This window comes from Lactuca serriola, chromosome 4 (assembly GCF_051521515.1).
Source record: "Lactuca serriola cultivar US96UC23 chromosome 4, Lser_US96UC23_V15, whole genome shotgun sequence".
Taxonomy (NCBI): Eukaryota; Viridiplantae; Streptophyta; class Magnoliopsida; order Asterales; family Asteraceae; genus Lactuca; species Lactuca serriola.
The window spans coordinates 135,119,006-135,142,823 of NC_136411.1; the positions used below are offsets into that span (position 1 = coordinate 135,119,006).

Genomic DNA, 23,818 nt, shown 5'->3' on the forward strand with positions numbered 1-23,818 from the left:
GCTCCATCTCGAGCATACGTAGTTCATGTCTTGCCTAGCGTGCCCGAAGTTCTATCACTTCGGTTTGAGTTGCCGTTAGCTCTCTCTGCAACGCTTCATTTCGATTTACGATTCTCCCGTGAGCTAATCCTAACTGTCGGATGCGAACTGTGTTGACTCCAGTGTTCGCATCATTTTCCTCAGTTCGATGGATGGTCGTCCGTCCTTGTTCACCAATGCGAGAAATCCGACAAACCAATATAGGAAGGGCTCTGTCTGCTGAGCCTCCCTCGCTTAGGTTGTAGAAGCTTCGGTCTCCATTGAATGGGAGGGGTTGATCCTGCTCGTGGCTCCACCTATTTAGGTTAGTTGCCCAAAGGGGCGTCGAGCCATGAAATTCCGGTCGAGGATTAGGATTTTGAATTGGAGTCGTTAAGGGTAGGTTATTGTTCTCGGGATCTGAGTCTGATTCTTCTTGCATTCCTTCTTCAGGATCATTCTCTATCCCTTCTCTATTACCTTGGTTGGGGTAGTAGGGGTCACCGGGGTGATGGAATCCAGCCATTTGAGTCTATACGAGAATAGGGTTAAGAATTGACTATAAGCTAAAGCACATGGAGTTTACTCTTAAGTTTAATAGTTGAAGGAACTCGAATACTCCCTTAGTATTCTTTAACGATATGCTTTTGGTAAGTTTTAAATTTGTTGTCCATTGCAGACACTCCTTGGCATACGTTAGTCGGCTCTTGGACAAATATAGTTAATCAGGCTATATTCTTCCCAGCTCCGATTACATGTCCCAAGGCATACCCGCACTGCACAACTTATTTATAATACTTCTATATTGTTTTAATTATGATACTGACCATGTTATTAATATGAAATGAATGCATGCCTACTTTACAAAAACTAAATAAATTTAATTTTAAAAGTATGACTCTTACTCAGAGTGTTTTTGCCCAGTTGTGTTTATAGTTGTATACCAAAAATGGTTTTGATATACTTAATTCACTATAAACAATGCTCTGATACCAATCTGTCACACCCCCAAACCAGAACGGTGGAAACGTTCGGGGGCGGAGGACGTCATATTCAGTGTCATAACAGTTCATAGAAAGGAAAGTACACACCACCATATATATTAAACTTTCCAAAATGTTTACATAATTGTATTCTTTACATGTTCGAAAGATAAATACATAAACATCCTTCAAAAGAAGTAATTAACGTCAGCACGTTAATCCCCAAAAGTTGATTTCCAAATCTGCTTAGCGGTTCCATGAGAATACAAGTTATTTCAAAGAAAAAGTGTCAACAAGTAAGTTGGTGAGTTCATGAGTAGTGTTTTGAGAAAATGTACGCCATTCGAAAGTTCGTGTATGTTTTTCCAGAAAACGCAGTATTTCAAATGTAAAGAGTTATGATTCGTTGTGTTGAAAATGAATGTATTAGATCCAGAAAATCCCATATTTTCCCTAATAGTTGAGATATGATTTGTTGTGTTTTCCAAGAAAAACCCTTATTTTCTTATAAAAGTATGAAATGCATATGAATGTTCGTGTTATAAGTTGTAACTAATTGTACCGAGAAAGTCCCTTATTTTCCTATTAGTTTTTTGGTTTGTATACAGGAAAAACCCTTATTTTCCTAACATAACTAGCAATCTCTAAGACCGAAAATACCAAGCAACCGACGTGCTTAAAAGTTGTGTCATAGTTTTATATAATAAAGCTATACGAAGATCGCACTGTTTAGATGAAGAATAGTTTTAATAGCTACTCGTTCATAAAAACATAATACCATAATAATTGCATATCCGGTGAGTTTTATAACCATACTAAACATAATATGCCTATAGCGACGTTCTTCAGGCGTCGTAGCGTTATGACAAACTGTCACCCCAAAGGACAGACTGTAGCTAACAGTCAGGGCGCGGGATCATGACTTCCTGTATAGATCTATACACATTTGACACGTTCTCCGAACGGGAGACTCTGGTTATAGACAGGACTTGTAGCGATACCTTCTAACAAAAGGCAGTATTTGAAGATGTACACGTCTCACGGATTCTCAACTAAGTCTGTATTAAAGTAGCAGTTTTGTATGCAAAGTTTATTCTTTTTCACAATGTTTGACAAAGCATAAGTCATAAGTTCTTTGAAAGTATAAAACGGTTTAGCAATGATGGTTACCCTTGTTATGATGTATTTGTATGTAAATGTGTAAATAAAACATATTTCTATTTATAAAACATACTGTATCCCAAGAGGGTAAAGCTGTGTTGTGAGGTGTTTTGCCTGATAATAACTTCATAAGATAGTTAAAACAACAGTATGAAAAGTATATCAAAAGATCGATGTTTCACACGATTTTAGTCGTGTGTTTACTTGTATTCCCCCCCCCCCCTAAAAGAGTATAAAAAGCATTTAAAAATGTATTTAAAGTGTGTTTGCAGGCGTATGAACTCACTTGAAAGTTTGAAGAAAGCGAGAAGAAAACCGGGCAGAGTTTCGTCTCGGGAAACAGATTTTTTCTCGGGATTCTCGGGAATCTCGGGAGTAAAATCGACCTTCGGGACTTGAGCAAAATGACCAGGGCTTCGGGGTAGTGTGGGCACGAAAATCGAGAAAATATCGTGAGAGAAATGAGAGAAATGGGGTGAATTTCCCGGAACTCTCGCATCTCTATTTATAGTGGTCTGGGAAGCCTCGGTACGCGGGGCATACTAGAGTATGCGCTGCGTACTCATGCGTCATGCATGAGCGCATCCTCGGTCGAAACATCGGAGCGACGTGGACGAACCGGAGCCTAGCATCCGAGTACGCTGGGCGTACGAGGGTACGCGGGGCGTACGAAGGATCGGACCGCTGACTCGTTCTTCGGATAATACCAGGAGTTTATATTTAAATTTATATTTATTTTAAATAAATTTCTAAAATTCATATCTCCTTCATACGAACTCCGTTTTCGACGTTCTTTATATCCACGCGAAGGTGAGACTACGATCTACAATTTTCGTTTAGATTCCGTTGGCAAATTATGAAATTATTTTTATTATTTATTTATAAAATGTCGTGATTAAGGAATTTATTTAAAAATTCATAACTTCTTTATCTGACGTCGGTTTTTGCCAGACTTTTTACCGCTGAAATACCATTGTCGAGACCTTCGATTCTCGTTTAGGTCATTCCGGCCAAAAGTTGCTCGATCTTCGATTCGAGTTTTTAGCTGACTGCTGCTATGCCGAACTTGGAAAAATCATAACTTTCATACGATGTCCGATTTGAGCGCTCTTTTTATGTACGTTTGTAGTTTAACGATATCTACTACATAGCGTACTCCAAACAGAGCCTTTGAATACTTCATTTTTCGATGATATTCTAATTACTTTTTCAAAGAGGTTACAAGACTCGAACTTCAAGGACCTGAAATGACGGGTTGTTACAGTCTGTCTCCCTGACAAACTGCCCACAACAAATCATCATCGAACTAATTTCCCAAGAAACCAGTTTAGATAGAATACTTACCACTTGCAATACCTTGATGCTTCCTAAAGAACAATATCACCGACTAACCACGACTACTGAATACAAGCAAATCCACATACATACCACAAATCACTGGAGTCGCTCCTACTCCTCTTGCTGCCACATGGCTGCTTTCCTGGAGAACACCCGGGGACATCCCTGGTCCTAACCTGTCTGCCAACTGTCTAGAACACCCCAAACATACCCGATTATTGAGCCATAAACACACTCAACAGTCCCCTGCGACCTCTAATGGAGTACCTCGTCTAACCACAATTGCCCTATCTCCTTCAACCCATTGATCCATCCAATCGAGATAGGCTAACAACTCGTCGCCACTGAACCCAACACAAAAACGGTGAATACTTCCAGAATAGTTGTAGACTTACATCATACCCGGCCTCCGTTGACCCATTGTTTCCTGATTCTGACATGTCGTGGCTCTATTACGGATAGGGCCACCTGAGACACATCACCATAGCTTAAACTACCATCAAACCAATCCGTTCACCACCCTAGAATTCTGTCGTCGATGCCCTTGGCCTATAGATTCCTCACATCTCAACTTACGACCAAAATCTTGTATGAATTCCGATTTGGGTTCCTATCCAAAGATCCTCGAATCGGCATTTGCATAATCTACCATGACTTCTTGTCATCCTTTACTCGAACGATTAATAAATACCCTTAGCCGATTCCCTGAGACTTCCAGTCTCGCACCCGTTCCAAACACCAGGTTCTTATGAGATCCAATAATAGGGCTACCCAGCCGTAGCCCTACAGAAACATGCACTACTCAACCACAAAATCCTACATCACCAAGTCCAACCCTTAGCTTAGCAATGTCGAATGGCTCCATCCTAAATTCCTATCGCTCATCTATCATTCCAAGCACATCTCAATGTTGAGCGCTCACATGGTCTATCCTCCCAACTGAACTGAAACACTAACCGGAACTCTACCTGGTTCCCTTCCCCAAAGCCTGCTATAAGACATCAAACGACACGATCCCAATGTTTAGGAGTTTCCTGAACTCCCATCCACGATATCCTATATTCAATAAGCCCCTAAGGTCGACTTTCCTCCCCCAAAGGGGAATGTGAGACGCATCCTCGTCTTACACTCACTTATATCCTGGATATATGAATAACTCTCCCCTACTTAGACTTAACTAAGTCCGCTCAACATATAAGAATTGAAGGATTCCAAAACCCTCTCTCGTTCCAATGAAAAATCTGCTAACGGTTGGTTCTTAACAAAGCTTTAACACCATGAATAACCCTTCCAGAACAACACGATTCATGAAAACTAGCTAACACTTCTAGAATCCCAACAATGCCAATGATTCTAGTATGCTCGCACAACACTTCGACGACCACTTCTACCTCCCTTTGTCAACCCCAAAAGCCTTTCCAAACACGATTGCTAAGGTTATTGGTACCTAGTCAAAATTCCCTCTTTCAAGCCCTTGAACCAACCCCAAAAAATGACTGGAGCAGGTGCACCCAATGCTCCTCCCTGATCGTCAGTCAGTTGACCTCCTTGTCATTCACCTGAACACAACGAAAATATAACGGGCTTGCTCCCTATGGGAAATCCCATATGATGGGGCCAAACCTGCTACACCTATAGCAACCCAAGTCACTATACAGATTCCGACAACGACTCAAAGCAATCACGGTACACGTGGAATCCGTTCCGCAAGATACGTCCGTCTGAAGATCTCTCAAAGATTCCTCAACATGTTGAAAGGAATCTAAAAACCCTTGCTAACCTAGACAATAGCAGAAAAACTGACCCGAGATTCAACTTATCACAATTCCAAAGCAATACTATTACCTGGTATCCACCGGAAATGGCCGAAGATAGCATATCCACAAACATCTGAAGGGTTCCTGACCACCTCCTCCTATGGTACCCCGGCCACCCTGAGAACATAATGTAGCACCTCCTTCCGATCACAATGACAGTCCAAACCCTTGGAACGAAACTTCATCGCGTACTTTCTGCAAGCGTTGCACTGGATCCGACCCTGCTGGCTTCTCAAAAGCTTGTCCAAACCCTTGGGTCTCCGCCCGAGACCATCGAATAAATTCGCCTGAACTGAACCTCCCTTGTTGAGGTATTCCTAATCAATCTTCCGTCCTCAACTCTGAGATCGACATCATTCAGTGTCTCGCACCATTGATCCACTTACTAGCTTAATCGTCCAGGCTATACTGCAATAGCTTGAGCAATCTCTTCTCTAAACCTGGCTACAAACTATCCTTGAGACTTGGTCTCCAAACCCGAATGTGAAATAGATCACAGAATCAACCCTTGCCGCCTGATACAAGAGATCCAAGGCGAACTCGAATCTTGGCAGTCCTTCCACTAGCTAGGTCACCATCGGAGTCGGGATCAAATCCTGATCCCACCCATGCGTGCTCATCCTCGTTCTACAAAGCAACTATTCCCACGACCAACGCATAACCAAGAATTCTCCTTCCCATAAGTTCCTCAGATTCTTCAAGACTCTCACCGATTCGAGCATGGATAATATGCTTTTAGTAGTACGGGCCCAATATTACCTTCCATACCTATGCATACTTTCCTCAGTAATCCTCATGAATCCTCTAAGTCGCTTACTCCACCGGTACACAAAATGTCTGCTAAACAACAAAACAATATCTACTGTAGCACCTCCTAGGCTCCCCCTAGGTCCCCAACTTCACCGAAATGCCTCACTAAGCTCACTAGAGCATATCCAAGGATTTCGTAGGTTCCCAACCTCGCTCTGCCATCAGCTGCTGAGGACTCCTCATGATGCCAGCCGTCCACCTCATGGATATCGTCATATCCACTTAGTAGCTAACTCCCATCACCCAAGAGTTCCATAAAGCACCAAGTAAGCAACATTCGTGCAGGAGCACTCCGATCCAAAGAACTATCATAGAATATTCCGCCCACATGTTGCAACTCGTGCTGTCCACACCAATCCATCCTCACTGTCAGCTGCCTCTATGCAAGCAAATTGTACACAGAACACGAAACGAGTCCTAACCGTATACAATTTTTAAAACATACACTTTATAGTTACCAATACCAATTATCATTCTAATTCCAGCATGACATCCATTATCCTCATGGCTACAAGCACCACATATCAAGCCAACCTAATGCTGACTACTCTGCACTTGCATACGAGTCTACCAGCTCATACAACATATAAGGGCATCTCTCCTAGCCCTAACTAGCATGTGATTCTCAGATTAATAAATGAAATCATAACAAATAACAATTGTGGGTATTCTGGGAAACTTACATGAGCTCGGTTGATTGCATGCACCACACCCTCTCTTGTCTTAGAAATCCTTTTCCTTGAAACATTTTCTTTTGAAAATTTTGAAAGCTTTATAGATCCTCAGTTTGAGTCCAGACACACCCGAAGGTGTCCTCGAATCCCTCGAACGAAGGATCTGATACCAACTTGTAACAACCCAAAAATGAAGGGTAAAAAATTCATTTTTAATATAGTTAAAACATTGATACCATTTATTCAAAACAATTCAATCATCATTAAGTAAAACATTTATCAGAGTTCATCCCAAAATCATTCATTGCGGAAATCATAGGTGTGTGCACTGCGATCAATCCGAGCTCTTCATTTCCAAAGCGATGATACCTGAAACCAAAACTATAAATCGTAAGCACAAAGCTTAGTGAGTCCCCCAGAACATACCCCACACACAATAAACATAACACATAACCTGTTAGCTATAAAAGCTATCTCTACCACATACCACATAACATATTAGCTATAAAAGCTACATATATCACATAAGCCATGCATACATAAACCTATAAGAATGGCATGGGTTACCCCACATGGTCTTTACATAGGACTGCCATGGGCTACCCCACATGGTCTTACATCCAATGCCATGGGCTACCCCACATGCTCTTCCCCTAGGAATGCCATGGGCTACCCTACATGGTCTTACATCCAATGTCACGGGCTCCCCCGGGGTCTTCCATGCAAGTATCACAAAGACAACTAGCATAACACATATCATATAATCACTAGAATACCATTTAGCATAAAGCTAACTATCATAACACATATCTCTACTACAGCTAGCGTTCCACATAACATAAAAGGTCGGCCTTGGTGCCTTAGACCCATTGGCATGGTGAGAAGACCTAGTCCAGGAATTGGCCCAATACTAAGTAAGCTTGCCACGCCCACTAGTAGCCCACTAATGGCCCAATTTGCTACATTGGGCCCAATACCTTAATGGTCCTTACCCTAAGCCCAATTATATTTTCCTTGGCCCATATTAACTGACTCCTAACGGCCTACTATGACCCAAAGGCCCAAAATCCAAAACACAGCCCACACTGAGGCCCAATATACACAAAGCCCAACTCTGTTAAGTACGTTGGGCGTACTCCTATGCACGCGAAGCGTACCGGACTGCTAGTGAGTACGCTGGGGTATCTGCACGTACGCTCAATGTAATCCTCCTATTAAGACACTTTTCCATTAAGTTCTTGATACTCCTCTCCAAAGGCTTCCAACTCAGATCCAGGTCCTTACTTATGTCTTAAACCATAAAGTCACTAACTTGGTGACTTGCAATCCACCAAACAAGCCCAAACTCAAGAAGGTGACAACATGCTTTCATTCCAAGGGCTAGATCTCATGCATGGACACAAATGAGTCCTAAAGGGTGAAACTTTACTGCTTATGGAACTCATATGACAATAAGGGTGGCAACCCTGGACATAGAAGGCGATTTGCGACATAAAGGTCAAATCTTGGAACCAAAAAGACCCAAAACTTCCATTAACATAGATCTTAGCATACTTAAGGAAACTTTCAGAGTTGATACCTCACAATGGTCCGAAATGGAACCAAAATCTCAGATTACAACTTCCCTTTCGATCCACCACCTTGCTAATCTCTTCTCTTGTTTTGAAATGGCTTGACGACACCCAAGTACTCACTTAAAGGCCCCCAAAGCCTCAATAACTCTCAAGGAGGGTTAGGGTTTCGTGGAGACTGCCTAAGGATGAGATGGGGCTGGCCTCTTTAAGCATAATGTTCCTTTTATAGTGTCACAACCCCAAATTAAGGTTTTAGAAAAACTAAGCGTACGTTGGGCGTACGCCACCGTGCACCCATGACCATGCACCCTAATACGCTGGGCGTACCCTCGCGCCTCTTATTTGCATGCATGGCTCTTCTTGCCAACTTTTCCCATTAAGGGACCATTAATGTCAATAACTTCAAATCATCATAACTCCTTCATTCTATGTCCGTTCCGATGGACCTTATATCCACGGAAAGGTAACGAGAACCCTACACTTCTATCAACTCATATCTTCCTAAATACCTACCGAACCAAAGTCCATTTTCCACAAACCCGAATTGCCATTTTATCGAAATATACGTAGGCTCCAAACACGAACCAAACACCCAGATCACTTCTAATAGATCACCCGCACCCAAAAGGGGCTAGATCTTACCTTCATAAGAGCCATAATCCTTATAATGACCTTCCTTCGAGCCACCACCTCAGACTAGGAGTCAATTCGGAACAGAGCGTTACAACTCTCCCCCACTTAGATTAGATTTTGTCCTCGAAATCATGCATCAACGTCCCCGCCATACCACACAACCTGAGCAACACCGCCACAAACCCGCGAATACCACAACCCACTCAAGGCAACTGAAACCAATCCTCATAATGTTCTAGAACACGGAGATGAACAAATTCCTTGCAACCAGATCACACCTGCCTCATCTAAATTTTGAAGTCTCGAGATGGTCTGTCTCCCTGACAGACTGCCCACAACGAATCATCATCGAACTAATTTCCCATGAAACCAATCTAGATAGAATACTTCCCACTCGCAATACCTTGATGCTTCCTAAAGAACAATATCACCGACCAACCACGACTACCGAATACAAGAAATTCTAGATACAGACCCCAAATCACTGAAGTCGCTCCTACTTCTCTTGCTGCCACAAAGTTGCTTTCCTGGAGAACACCCGGGGACCTCCCTGGTCGCAACCTGTCCGCCAACTATCTGGAACACCCCACACATACCCGATTGTTGAGCCACAAACACACTCAGCAGTCCCCTGTGACCTCTAACGGACTACCTCGTCCAACCATAATTGCCCTATCTCCTTCAACCCTTTGATCCATCCAATCGAGATAGGTTGACAACTCGTCGCCACTGAACCCGACACCAAAAAGGTGAATACTACAAGAATAGTTGTAGACCTACATCATACCCGACCTCTGTTGACCCACTGTTTCCTGATTCCAACATGTCATGGCCCTATTACAGATAGGGCCACCCGAGACACATCACCATGGCTTAAACTACCATCAAACCAATCCGTTCACCTCCCCGGAATTCTGTCGCCGATGCCCTTAGCCTATAGATTCCTCACATCTCAACTTACGAACAAAATCCCGCACGAATTCCGATTCGGGTTCCTATGAAAAGATCCTCGAATCGGCATTTGCATAATGTACCATGACTTCTTGTCATCCTTTACTCGACCGATTAATAAATACCCTTAGCCGATTGCCTGAGACTTCCAGTCTCGCACACATTCCAACCAACAGGTTCTTATGAGATCTAATAACAGGGCTACCCAGCCGTAGCCCTGCAGAAACATGCACTACTCGACCACAAAATTCTGCATCACCAGGTCCAACCATTAGCTCAACAGTCTCTAACGGTTCCATCCTAAAGTCCGGGCTCGCCCCCGACTAACTGATCGGTCAAACACCTCTGGTGCTGATCCTAACAAAGTTGTGGCTCCCCCACAACCCTACGAACTAGCTTGCCCTAGTCCAAATCACCTGGAAGAATCTGTGAATTCTACAACACCCCCCATAGTCTTACAACACTCTCTACTTCTAGTGAATTTCACGGCTCCCCCACAATCTTACTACACTTCCCACACTATCTGAACGTTAGTGAATGCTACGGCTCCCCCGTAGTCTGAATACACTTTCCACACTACCCGACTGCTAGTGAATGCTACGGCTCCCCCATAGTATTACAACACTTTCACCCTCACATTATCACTGACCATAGCCCTATCGCTCATCTATCATTCCAAACACATCTCAACGTTGAGCGCTCACGTGGTCTATCCTACCAACTGAACTCAAACACTGACTGGAACTCTACCTGGTTCCCTCCCCAAATCCTGATATAAGACACCATACAACACGATCCAAACGTTTAGGAGTTTCCTGAACTCCCATCCACGATATCCTATATTCAATTAGCCCCTAAGGCCGACTTTCCTCCCCCAAAGGGGAATATGAGACGCATCCTCGTCTTACACTCGCTTATATCCTGGATATTTGAATAACTCTCCCCTACTTAGACTCAACTAAGTCCACTCAACATATAAGAATTGAAGGATTCCAAAACCTTCTCTCGTTCCAATGATCAATCCACTAACGGTCGGTTCTTAACAAAGCTTTAACACCATGAATAACCCTTCCATAACAACACGATTCACGAAAACCAGCTAACACTTCTAGAATCCTAACAATGCCAATGACTCTAGTATGCTCCCACAACACTTCGGCGACCACTTCTATCTTCCTTTGTCAACCCCAAAAGCCTTTCCAAACACGATTGCTAAGGTTACTGGAACCTAGTCATAATTCCCTCTTTCAAGCCCTTGAACCAAGCCCAAAAAATAACTGGAGCAGGTGCACCCAATGCTCCTCCCTGATCGTCAGTCAGTTGACCTCCTTTTCATTCACCTGAACACAATGAAAATATAACGGGCTTGCTCCCTATGGGAAATACCAGACGATGGGGCCAAACCTGCTACACCTATAGCAACCCAGATCACTGAACAGATTCCCACAACGACTCAGAGCAATCACGGTACACGTGGAATCCGTTCCGCGAGATACGTCCGTATGAAGATCTCTCAAAGATTCCTCAACATGTTGAACGGAATCTGAAAACCCTTGCTAACCCAGACAATAGCAGAAAAACTGACCCGAGATTCAACTTATCATAATTCCAAAGCGATACAATTACCCGATATCCACCGGAAATGGCCAAAGATAGCATATCCACAAACATCTGAATGGTTCCTGACACCTCCTCCTGTGGTACCCCGGCCACCCTGAGAACAAAATGTAGCACCTCCTTCTGATCACAATGACAGTCCAAACCCTTGGAACGAAACTTCATCGCGTAGTCTCTGCAAGCGTTGCACTGGATCCAGCCCTGCTGGCTTCTCAAAACCTTGTCCAAACCCTTGGGACTCTGCCCGAGACCCTCCAATAAATTCACCTGAACAGAACCTCCCTTGTTGAGGTATTCCTAATCAATCTTCCGTCCTCAACTCTTAGATCCACATCATTCAGGGTCTCGCTCCCTGATCCACTTACTAGCTCAATTGTCCTGGCTATACTACAATAGCTTGAGCAATCTCTGCTCTAAACCTGGCTACAAACTATCCCTGAGACTTGGTCTTCAAACCCAAATGTGAAATAGATCACACAATCAACCCTTGCAGCCTGATACAAGAGCTCCAAGGCAAACTCAAAATCCTGGCAGGCCTTCCAGTAGCTGGCTCACCACCGGAGTCGGGACCAAATCCTGATCCCACTCATGCGTGCTCATCCTCATTCTACAAAGCAACTATTCCCACGATCAAGGCAAAACCAAGAATTCTCCTTCCCATAAGTTTCTCAGATTCTCCGAGACTCTCACCGATTCGAGTATGGATCCTGTGCTTTCAGTAGTACAGGCCCAATATTACCTTCCACACCTATCCATACATTCATCAGCAATCCTCATGAATCCTCTGAGTCTCTTATTCCACCGGTACATTAAATGTCTGCTAAACAACAAAACAATATCTACTGTAGCACCTCCTAGGCTCCCCCTAGGTCCTGATGTAGCACCTGGTTCCTGGTATGTGAAATTTATCTAGTGTTTTGCATTTTTAGCCTTGGACTCGGCGAGTTGTAGGCCCGACTCGCCAAGTAGAGACGGGATATGGAAAACGTTTAATTAGCCGACTCGGCGAGTCCATATTCTGGACTCGGCGAGTCCCCGCTGTATGATGAAACCCTAAATTCTAAGGGTTTGCACTCTATTTAAACCAACCTTATGCGCCCCAACCTCGCCCCCATCACCCTCAGAGCTCCCTATATCGTCCAACCCTTGTTCCTTGTGAGATTGAAGTGTTTTGGTGTGTTTTCTTTAATATTTTGAGAGAAAAGAAGAGTAGATCAAGAAGAGAAGAAGGAGGCCAGACATCTTGGTGTTATTTCAAGTGATTCCCATGAGGTATAACTCAGTTTCCCTCTGTTTCCATGCTTATACTCCCTTATAGCTCCATTAAAGTCCTTTTTGAGCCATTTCCAAGCTTAGGTTTGATTTAGGATTTGTAATAAGTTGATTAACCTTTAGATCTAGGCATGATTGAGCTACAGGAGATCGGATCTACTGCCTTTATGGAGCCATATTGCATGAAAGCCCTAGATTTACTCTTTTAGTGCATTTTGAGCCCTAAAACCTTCATTGGTGTTTATTTATAGGTAAAGTTGGAAACTTTACGTGTTAATCAAGCCGTAGAAACCCAGATCTATGAATGGCATGAGCTGGATTCAACCAAATTCGAGTATATAGTATTTGCATGTGAAAGACTCAACGAGTCATTCATCGAACTCGGCGAGTTGAGTCGCGAGTCCCCGAGTTTTCCCTTTTTTTGTGTTTGCGAAGTGGAATAGTGAGTCATGGGGTCTGAATCAGTGAGTCGGAATTCAGACTCACCCATGAAGGAACTCGGCGAGTCAATGCCCTGAATCGGCGAGTTCAAGGAAATCTTCGCGCCTCAAGAACAGACTCAGTGAGTTGTTCATACAACTCGGCGAGTCTCAGCATTGCATGTTCTTCGGATGAAGATGAACTCGACGAGTTGTTCATACAACTCGGTGAGTAGGATGAAGGACTATTAGACCTTGGGTTAGAAGGAAAACTCATCGAGTCAATGCCTAACTCGACAAGTAGAGACGGGGTTATGGTCAGACAAAGGGATAGGGACTCGGCGAGTTGGCAGGCCAACTCGGCGGGTCGGGTCAACTGGAAGTTGATTTTGACTTTGACTCTCGGCTTGGTTAGGGTAAATGGTCATTTTACCCTGAGGCCGATTAGCAGTATTTGACTTATTTTTTTGTGGGGATTTTAGCCGGAGGACTTCCGGGGCAGCAGCAGCAGAAGACAGTCAGTTCCCACGCAGATTAGCAGCTACTTTGAGGTGAGTTACCTTCCAGTAGAGGTGGGTCTACGGCCACAATGTCGGCCCATCAGTAGGAGTTGTATGTTAGATGATTGTCTTTGTGATATCATCTAGGTTTGCTACTACCGGATATGTTATATGCTGGCACGATATGTATATGTGATATTAGTAGAGTTCGGTTGTTAGGACCAAAGGGTATGTCAGACACCCCAGATATGTCTGAAAGTACGTGACGATATCTTTATATGCTGGCTTCATATGTTATGTTATGATATATGTGATAGTAGCAGTCAAGTGTGATTTTAATATGTTTAAAATTTAGTTTTGCTTGGGGGCAAGCAAAAGTCAAGTGTGGGGTATTTTGATATGTGCATAATTAGTTAATTATTTAGTATACATTTTTATTCATTTTTAAATAATTATGTGAATAATATGGACAAAAGGTAGTTAATATTATTTAAATTTTGTTTTCAGTCCAAAAGATATGCTTGGGAGTGAAAGGGAGCAAGGGAAAGCAATTAAAGACCAAAGAATGAAGATTGAGGAACAAAAGTTCATCTACTCGGCGAGTACACGCGCCTACTCGGCGAGTCTAGATGAATATTCCAGAAGATAGCCACGACTCCTGATCTAAGACGGATAACAACGAGTCTACTCGGCGAGTTGGGTCTGCTACTCGCAGAGTACCCCCTGTTTTGAGATATCTATAAAAATCGAACCTTTATCCGAGGGGAACACACTTTTGGCGATTTTGGAAGATCCTTCTGCGATTGAGAGCACTAGAAGACGCTGAGGAATTCTAATCTCCAACCTTTCGAAGAATTGAAGCAACTAGGTTAATCATTCCACTTAGCTTTAGGATTTGATGATGTCTAATCTAGTTGAACTTGTTTTTGTGTGTGATTTTACTGCAACTATGAACTAATTTCGTTCTTGTTTCTGTTTGGGGAATACCAAGGAACTCCTATGGTTTAATTCTTAGTTTTGATTAATTGTTTATTGGTGATCTATTAAATTAAGTTTGTTAAAGACCCTTATGCATTAATCGTGATTATTTTCTGTTAATTGGAAGACAATTAAGCTGCATGAACATCTCTTAGTTGTTAACCTCATATGTCTATGTGAACACCAATTCATATGCTTAGGAATAATGATTATGAAACTAAGATTAATAAGACAATAATTAGATTAATGTGTGAGCTTGTTTGAGAAACCATCAACAAGAGGTTAATTGATTTACTAAATTGATTCACCACTACAAATCTTATTTAATCCAAATCATTAATCTAGGGAATTAATTAGTTTAAACATTTGATCACCGCTTAAATTAGTTAATTGTCTAAGGGTTAGGAGTAATGAACATTAACCTAACCACTTTAATTGGTAGCCAATAACAATTAATCTATCATAAATACAAATAACCATAGGAGTGAATTGGTTGAACCTAAATAGAAACATCTTTATCAAATTTGGTGAATAAGTTGTTTGTTTTAGTCATTTAGTTAATTAAGTGTTGCCTAAGTTTCTTGACTTGCAAAACTAGAAGAAAAACCTTTTACTTTCATTAGTTGTTTTAGTTAAAATTAGTTGTTAGTTTAATTTTCCGTTCCCTGAGTTCGACACCTTACTTACTAAACTATACCACTAAAAGACAGCTTCACTGCCTTTGTGTACTAAATATATTAATAAAAGTAGGGAATAAAACAAGTGCATTTTACACACATCAAGTTTTTGGCGCCGTTGCCGGGGAACGGTACTAAATAATTAATCTAATACCTAATTTTTTTCGATCCTTTGTGTGAGTTTACTTGCATAAACTTACTTTATTACAGTTTAGTAGTCAGTAATTAGGTCTTAGCAGCTATTTTAGTTTTTAATATTTAGTTATAATTTTTTCAAAAACACATTGTTACTCGCCGAGTGCAGTCGCATATACTCGGCGAGTACAAGCGTAATCAGCAGTAAATTTTTGATTATTTTTAGTACGATTTTTTGTTCTTTTTACGCTTTTATTTTGTTTATTTCAGGACTTTCATGACCAGAGGATCAAACACCCCGCTGGTACCCCCATTTGAAGATCCCGAAACCGCATTGAAAAGAAACAAGGGAAAGGACGTGGAGAGTTCAAGTACACCAAAGAAGTCACCCTTGTCCAACTTGAAGACTGTTTTTGGGAAAAAGAAGAGCAGCAAATTAGGAGCATCTAGCGCTTCCTTAGTAATCGACGAACCGGCTAAGGAGGATATCGAGTACGAGACCGAGGAAGAAGAGGACCCGACATACGAGCACGAAACCGAGTTCGAGGAAGAGTTAGTTGTCACAATGGCTAACATTGATGAAATCCCCATGGGAGAATGGAAGAAGAGGATGCGAGACGACACTGGCCCGAGACTTGTGCAACCCGCAATTCCCGCGACTGCTACCTTCGAGCTAAAGGGTCATATCCTAGCTTTACTTAAGGAAATACCTTTTTATGGAAAAGACCACGAAGATGCCTACAAACATTTGGATGAAGTCAATGATGTAGCTGATTACTTCAATGTTCCAAATGTGCCTCGCGAGACTCAACTACTTCGTATGCTTCCGGTGACATTCAAAGGTGCTGCAAAAGACTGGCTCAAGTCACTTCCCCCCGGATCAGTCACCACTTGGTCCAAGATGAAAGCAGAATTCATTGATCACTTTTTCCCACCTTCCAAGATAGCCAAGTTGAAGAAGGCCATTGCTAACTTTGAACAACCAGCTGGAGAGTCGCTATATGAAGCATGGGAGAGGTACAAGAGCTTACTAAGAAACTGCCCACACCATGACCTAAACAGCCAGCAAGAAGTATCCATCTTCTATGATGGAGTCAATGTCACAACCAGGTAGCTACTAGACTCGCAAGGCCCGCTCACAAAGAAACCACCCCAGGTGATCAAAGAATTGATTGAAGAATTCTCTAAACACTCTAGAGAATACCACAACCCTAGGCATGATGTCACTAGGGGAGCCGCTTATGCAGCTACTGAAGACTTATCCGCAGTCATGGCTATGCTAAAAACAATGGATAGGAGGATAGATAAGATGGATCAAACAATACATGCTATTCGGGTGGGCTGTGAAAACTGCAATGGGCCTCACCTCACTAGAGACTGTGATTTAGATGAAAATGGCAACAAGAAGGTGCAAGTGTGTTACTCAAGTGGAGACCGATTTGATGAAGACTGGCGCAATCAAAAGAAAGATTGGCTCCCTTATGAAGAGTACAAGAAAGCCAAGGAGGAAAGGTTTAGGCAAAAAGGGAGAGGGTTCTACCAAAAGGAGGAGCCGGTGCAAGAAAGGAAGCCAAGCTTGGAAGAAATGCTCACAAAATTTGTAGCTGCTTCAGAAAAAAGACATAGTGACCATGATGCTGCAATTCAAGAAACAAGGACCATGCTAAGGAACCAGCAAGCATCTATTCACAATATAGAGACACAACTTGGGCAACTTGCTCAACAAATCAAGCAAAGGTCACCGGGCGAACTTCCTAGCAAAACTGAAAATAACCCACGAGGCGCGCAAATAAACATTGTCACAACAAGAAGTGGGAAGATAATTACTCCCCTGTCACCTATTCAGACTGAGTCATCCAAGAAATCACAGAAGGAGGAGGCAGAAAAGCAAGCAGAAAACCAAGAAACACGCTCTGACAGTCCTACTCGCCGAGTACCACGTATGGACTCGGCGAGTACATCACAAAAACCCACCGCACAGGTTCCTGAAAAACTTTACCAGCCTCCCATGCCTTACCCAGCCCGAGCTAAGAAGGAGAAGAAGGAAGAAGAGTATCAATTTTCTAGATCACATCAAGACTCATCAAATCAATATACCCTTCATTGAAGCCGTCATGCAAATGCCCAAGTATGCAAAATTCCTCAAGGAACTTCTCACCAATAGAAAGAAGATGGAAGAAGTGAAGAAGGTAGTACTCAATGAAAACTGCTCAGTTGCTATGCTAAATAAGCTACCAAAGAAGAAAGGTGACCCGGGGAGCTTGACCTTACCTTGCCAATTTGGCAACTTGACCATCATTCATGCCTTAGCCGATTCGGGAGCAAGTGTGAATCTAATGCCATATTCATTCTTTAAGAACTTGGATCTCCCGGAACCAAGGCCAATTCGCATGGCAATACACTTGGCCAACAAAACAGTCACATTCCCGAGAGGCATATGCGAAGACATACTAGTCAAGGTGGAAAAATTCGTCTTTCCCGCTGATTTTATCATTCTAGACATGGAGGCGGATCCACAAGTGCCAATTATCCTTGGAAGACCCTTCCTCAACACGGCAAGTGCTATAGTAGACATGAGGGACTCAAATCTCACCTTGCGGGTAGGAGAAGACACAGTCACATTCGGAGTGGACCAAGCCATGAAGTATTCAAGGCATAGTGACGACACAACATTCTCAATCGATATGTTAGATGAATTGCTGGAGGAAGGCATAACTGAAGATTCCATCAAGTTCACAGCTGAGGATGAAGAATTTGATCCAGAAAAAGACTTGATGGAAATTGAAAGACTGCTAGAAGAAGCCGACTACGAAGATTTGGTAAAGAGCACAAACAGTTCTACTCGCCGAGTAGGACCGATATACTTGCCGAGTACCTCTGAAGAAAAGGCAGAAGTCGTGTATACAGTCACAAACTCGCCGAGTACCCTACCTGCACTCGGCGAGTCCAACAATCAGAGCCAAAAAATAGAGCTTAAAACTTTACCAGATCATTTGGAGAATGCTTTCTCGAAGAAGGCAACCAAAAGCCAGTAATTATAGCCTCTGACCTGACCAATTCTGAAAAAGAAGAACTCGTGCAAGTATTGAAGAAGCGGAAACGGGCCATAGCATGGAGCATCGCCGACATTAAGGGAATAAGTCCATCCTATTGCTCCTACAAGATCAACCTGGAAGAAGGAGCAAAGCCAGTTGTATAGCACCAAAGAAGACTGAACCCGAATATGCAAGAAGTAGTCAAGAAGGAAGTGGTCAAGCTCTTAGATGCGGGAATTATATATTCCATTTCCGACTGTCCATGGGTGAGTCTGGTCCAAGTGGTGCCCAAGAAAGGAGGGATGACGGTCATAACCAATGAAAAGAACGAGCTAATTCCGACACGAACGGTAACCGGTTGGAGAGTGTGCATCGATTATCGAAAGCTAAACGATGCCACTCGTAAAGACCATTTTCCCTTACCTTTTATTGATCAAATGCTAGAAAGATTATCGGGCCATAGCTATTATTGTTTTCTAGATGGATTTTCGGGGTATTTTCAAATACCCATAGACCCAATGGACCAAGAAAAGACCACATTCACTTGCCCAAGTGGGACTTTTGCTTATAGACGCATGCCTTTTGGGTTATGCAATGCACCCGCGACTTTTCAAAGGTGCATGACAGCTATATTCCACGATATGGTGGAAAAAATCATGGAAGTTTTTATGGACGATTTTTCCGTTTTTGGATCATCTTTCCATGATTGTCTCACTAATCTTGACTTAATGCTTGCTAGGTATGAAAAAACCGACTTGGTACTCAATTGGGAGAAATGTCATTTTATGGTCAAGCAGGGTATAGTGTTAGGCCACAATATTTCCAAAATGGGAATTGAAGTGGATAGGGCAAAGATAGACACTATTGCCAAATTACCCCCACCAACCAATGTGAAGGGCATTAGGAGTTTTCTAGGACACGCGGGTTTTTACCGGCATTTCATAAATGATTTTTCCAAAATAACTAGACCTCTAACACAACTACTACTAAAAGATGCACCATTTAATTTCACTAAAGAGTGTTTAGAGGCATTTGAATTTTTAAAGGAAAAACTAACTAATGCCCCGATCATCATTGCACCAAATTGGAACTTACCTTTTGAGATTATGTGTGATGCTAGTGACTATGCATTAGGAGTTGTCCTTGGTCAAAGGGTTGATAAGCACTTTCAACCCATATATTATGCTAGCAAGACTCTAAACCCAGCCCAAGAAAATTACACCACCACTGAAAAAGAATTACTAGCTGTGGTGTATGCCTTTGACAAATTCCGCCCTTATTTGGTTTTATCTAAAACTACTGTTTTTACTGACCATTCGGCTATCAAGTATTTGTTTACCAAACAGGATGCCAAGCCAAGACTAATACGATGGGTGCTACTTCTTCAAGATTTTGACATAGAGATACGAGACAAGAAGGGAATGGAGAATGTGGCAGCCGACCACTTGTCAAGGCTTGAGAACCCGCAATTGCAAGAAGATAAAGTTGGAGACGACTTCCCGGATGAGTACATCATGGTGATAGTGGGAGAAGAGCCATGGTTCGCGGACATAGCTAATTATTTAGCTACAAAATACATCCCAAAAGACTTTAGCAGCCAACAAAAGAAAAAAAAATTGCTGAAATAAAATATTACTTTTGGGATGAGCCATACCTCTTCCGAAGCTGTGCGGATGGAATTATAAGAAGATGTGTATTCGGGAAGGAAAGCCAGAAAATACTAGAGCATTGTCATAGCGGGCCCTCGGGTGGACATCATGGAGCACACTACACGGCGAAGAAGATCTTTGACATTGGGTTTTATTGGCCAACAATTTTTAAAGATGCAACCCAATTCATCAAAGAATGTGATGCTTGTCAAAGGGTGGGAAACATTTCATCTCGAAATGAAATGCCACAACATAGTATCCAAGCATGTGAGGTGTTCGATGTGTGGGGAATTGACTTCATGGGACCATTTCCCATGTCTAAAGGAAACAAATACATACTAGTGGCGGTGGATTACGTATCTAAGTGGGCGGAAGCACAAGCATTACCAACAAATGACGGACGGGTGGTAGTATGGTTTTTAAAGAAACTATTTTCACGATTTGGAGTCCCGAAAGCCCTTATTAGTGACCGAGGCACACATTTTGCCAATGATCAATTGGAAAAGGTGTTAAAGAAGTATGGGGTCACCCATAAGTTTTCCACATCATACCATCCACAAACTAGTGGACAAACCGAAGTGACAAATCGAGCCTTAAAGCGAATTTTGGAGAAATCGGTGGGGAGCAATCGCAACGAATGGTCGGATAAGCTAGATGATGCACTTTGGGCCTTTCGTACAGCTTTCAAAACAACTATTGGTACCACACCATATAGGTTCGTTTATGGGAAACAATGCCATTTACCGGTGGAGGTAGAACACAAGGCGTTTTGGGCATTAAAGAGTTGTAACTTCAACATGGATGAACTAAAGAGCAACCGGTTAATGCAAATGAATTCTCTTGAAGAACTAAGGAATGATGCATACTCCAGCTCATGGCTATATAAAGAGAAGACTAAGATGTTGCATGACAAGAGGATCAAAGATAAACAAATTCATCAAGGTCAAAAAGTGTTGCTCTTCAACTCAAGACTAAAGCTTTTATCGGGAAAACTCAAGTCAAGGTGGGATGGGCCTTTTGTAGTGAAGACGGTGTTTCCACATCGTGCTATAGAGCTATTATCAAGAGATGGCATGCCTTTCAAGGTCAATGGTCATAGGTTTAAAAAATATGAAGAAGGAGTCCCCGTAATGAAGGAATGGAAGAATTGCTGTTGCTGGAAAAGAATGCAGCCACGTAGAAGGGGAGGAGTCCAGCTAATGACTCCCTAAAAAAAACGCTTCTCGGGAGGCAGCCTGAGTTTCAAGTTTGCATTTTTTTTTCCTTTTCTTTTACTTTATTTTTTTTTCTTTTCTTCATTTATTTTGAGAACATAACTGCTTGAGGACAAGCAATTCTTAGAGTGTGGGGTGGAGGGTTTAAAAAAAGGAGAAATACATAAATTCTTTAAAATTTTCACAAAAGTTTTCAATCTGTAAGGTTTACTCGCCGAGTAGGGCCGTATTCTCGGCGAGTACCTACCCGAGTAACCCGAAAAAACGCGTAACTGCATATGTACTCAGCGAGTAGGTCCTTTCTACTCGGCGAGTAGCCGATTTACATGGGTGAATAATAAGTCTGTAAAAAGAGGTTTTTTTCACCCATTCCACCTTATACTCGTCGTGCATAGCAACCCTCGAGCAGCCAAGCGATTTTCGCGAGTTCGTCCAAGTTTTTCTGAATTTCTACTCGATTCTCATCATTTAACCAAAAAGGTAACATCTTTACACTATAAACTCCTTAACAGTTTGATCTTTATCCTGGATTTGCCCCGATTTTACTTGATTTCGGATTTGGGGGTTTCCTCAAATTCTAGGGTTTCGAATTAGCCATGAATTACGTGATATTAGGACGAATTTCTGTATGATTTGTGGTTAGATAGGCCATTACAACAAACCCCTGTAGAAAAATTGGATTATAAACTGCTATACACAGGTCCGAGACATTTACAGTCCCGCAGTTCATCCTACTCGCCGAGTGGGTCGTGTACTCGGCGAGTAGATGACTTTTCAGACCCACCTTCTTGTTTTTAATTACTGGGTATTGTTTGCTGGTGTGTTTATTGGTGTTTGTATGCAGGAACCATGTTCAGAAGGGGGCAGTCTTCGCGCGGGGGAAGTCAAAATGATATTCCATGGCTTTCCTTTCGACACATAACTTCCAAGTCATCCCAAACCCGGGCTAGAAACAGGTCGGAAGCCCTAAAACAAAACGAAATTCATCTCCCAAATGCGGTTGACTGGGGTTGGCTGGGAAATGTCGGGTTAGAGGAGGAGCTTACACCATATTTGGTGAAAGAGTGTAGTTTGGGGTACACCACCATTACGTGTGACGGGTGGTTACAATTGTTTAAAATTCAGGAGTCTGTGTATGCTGAGTTGTGCTGGGAGTTTTTTGCTACCATCTCATTCCGAGGTGGTAGTGAATACTACAATCCCAACGTAATCTCTTTTTCTTTGGGTGGAGAGTTGCGCCAGTGCAGCATTGCTGAGTTCTCGTGGAGGTTGGGGATTTATGATCAAAGCGTGATGTTGACAGAAGATTTTGAAGCATTCCTGGAAAACAACCACAAAGAACTTCCCGAGGCAGTGGTGGCCTCGACATGGTAGAATACAATAGACAACCGAGTTTATATTCCGTCCACCGCTCAAGAAGGCCACATCCGCTCACCGATCCACCGCCTTATTCACCGATTTGTCGCTAGTACCATCAACCAAAGGAAGGATTGGGACAAGGTCCCAACCCTTGACATTTTTTATTTATGGAGTATCATTACTCCCGAAGCCTTTTGCAACCTCCCGTACTGCATTGCCAAATTCCTTGCCGAAGGAGCGGTCAAGGAGAAAGTTAATTCAAAAATCAATGGAGGAATGTTTATTACTCGACTGGCCAAGTCGTATGGGATACTTGATCTACCGCAAGCTAGGGCGCTCACGGTTATCCACCCTCCACCATTCAACGCGGCATTATATCGGAGGGTGAGGATAGTCGAGAAGTTTGGTGATTCATTCACTATCCCCCATGAAGATGAGCCGGCGATTCCGGAGGAGCCGGGGAGGTGGTTTAGACAACGTAGCGAACGGGTACGAGAAGACCCACCGGTTATTCCGGTGGTGGAGGATAATGATGGGTGGAATCAATTAGAGTACCGCCGCTATCTAGATGACATTGGGCAAGGGGTAAACTACAATAACCAATCTTTGGAGTATCTTTTTCAACAAATGAATATCAACCCAAGGCCCGGTCCCGGATACCCATATATCATGAATTGGGAGGAGCGGATGAGGATGAGAGTCGGAGAAGGAGGAAGTGGCACGGGAGGCGCTGATATGGAGGATGAATGATGAAGAATTGTTTTCTTTTATGTTTGTTTTTATGATGATGTTTTAATTATGTTTTGGAAAAATGTTAAAACACTTGGATGATGTTTGTTTTGGGTGGTTTGATTATTAGTATCACTTTTAGTTGTTCAATTTTTTTTTAGGAAAGAAGATTAGGAGGCATGCTAAGTTGAGGGTCACAAAGGGAATTAAGAGATTTTCAAGAAAAAATGGAGTGTTGTTCTTAGGATCGAGTCCGTGCGAGTTGAGAGTAATGG

General features: G+C 42.5%; 1 protein-coding gene and 1 non-coding gene across 2 annotated transcripts; one reads left to right on the top strand and one right to left on the bottom strand.

The window, feature by feature from the left end:
* Positions 1 to 16,506: 16,506 nt before the first annotated feature.
* Positions 16,507 to 16,613, bottom strand: LOC145103529 (small nucleolar RNA R71). Its single transcript, XR_013706615.1, has one exon. It is a non-coding gene; the product is annotated as a small nucleolar RNA R71 (small nucleolar RNA).
* Positions 16,614 to 17,671: 1,058 nt separating this feature from the next.
* LOC145098847 (uncharacterized) lies at positions 17,672 to 22,829 on the top strand. The gene is made up of 4 exons (XM_079036445.1): positions 17,672 to 18,376; positions 19,939 to 20,132; positions 20,498 to 21,417; positions 22,300 to 22,829. Exons 1-4 carry the CDS (start codon positions 17,672 to 17,674, stop codon positions 22,827 to 22,829), a joined length of 2,349 nt encoding a protein of 782 aa, XP_078892571.1.
* Positions 22,830 to 23,818: the final 989 nt, after the last annotated feature.

Excerpts from the sequence above, each read along its gene's own strand:
- LOC145098847 (XM_079036445.1), top strand. The coding sequence starts at position 17,672 with ATGCAAATGCCCAAGTATGCAAAATTCCTCAAGGAACTTCTCACCAAT. Across the intron at positions 18,377-19,938 it reads AAGCCGACTACGAAGATTTG|GATGCCAAGCCAAGACTAAT; the intron begins GTAAAGAGCACA and ends TTTACCAAACAG. Across the intron at positions 20,133-20,497 it reads ATAGTGGGAGAAGAGCCATG|TATCCAAGCATGTGAGGTGT; the intron begins GTTCGCGGACAT and ends GCCACAACATAG.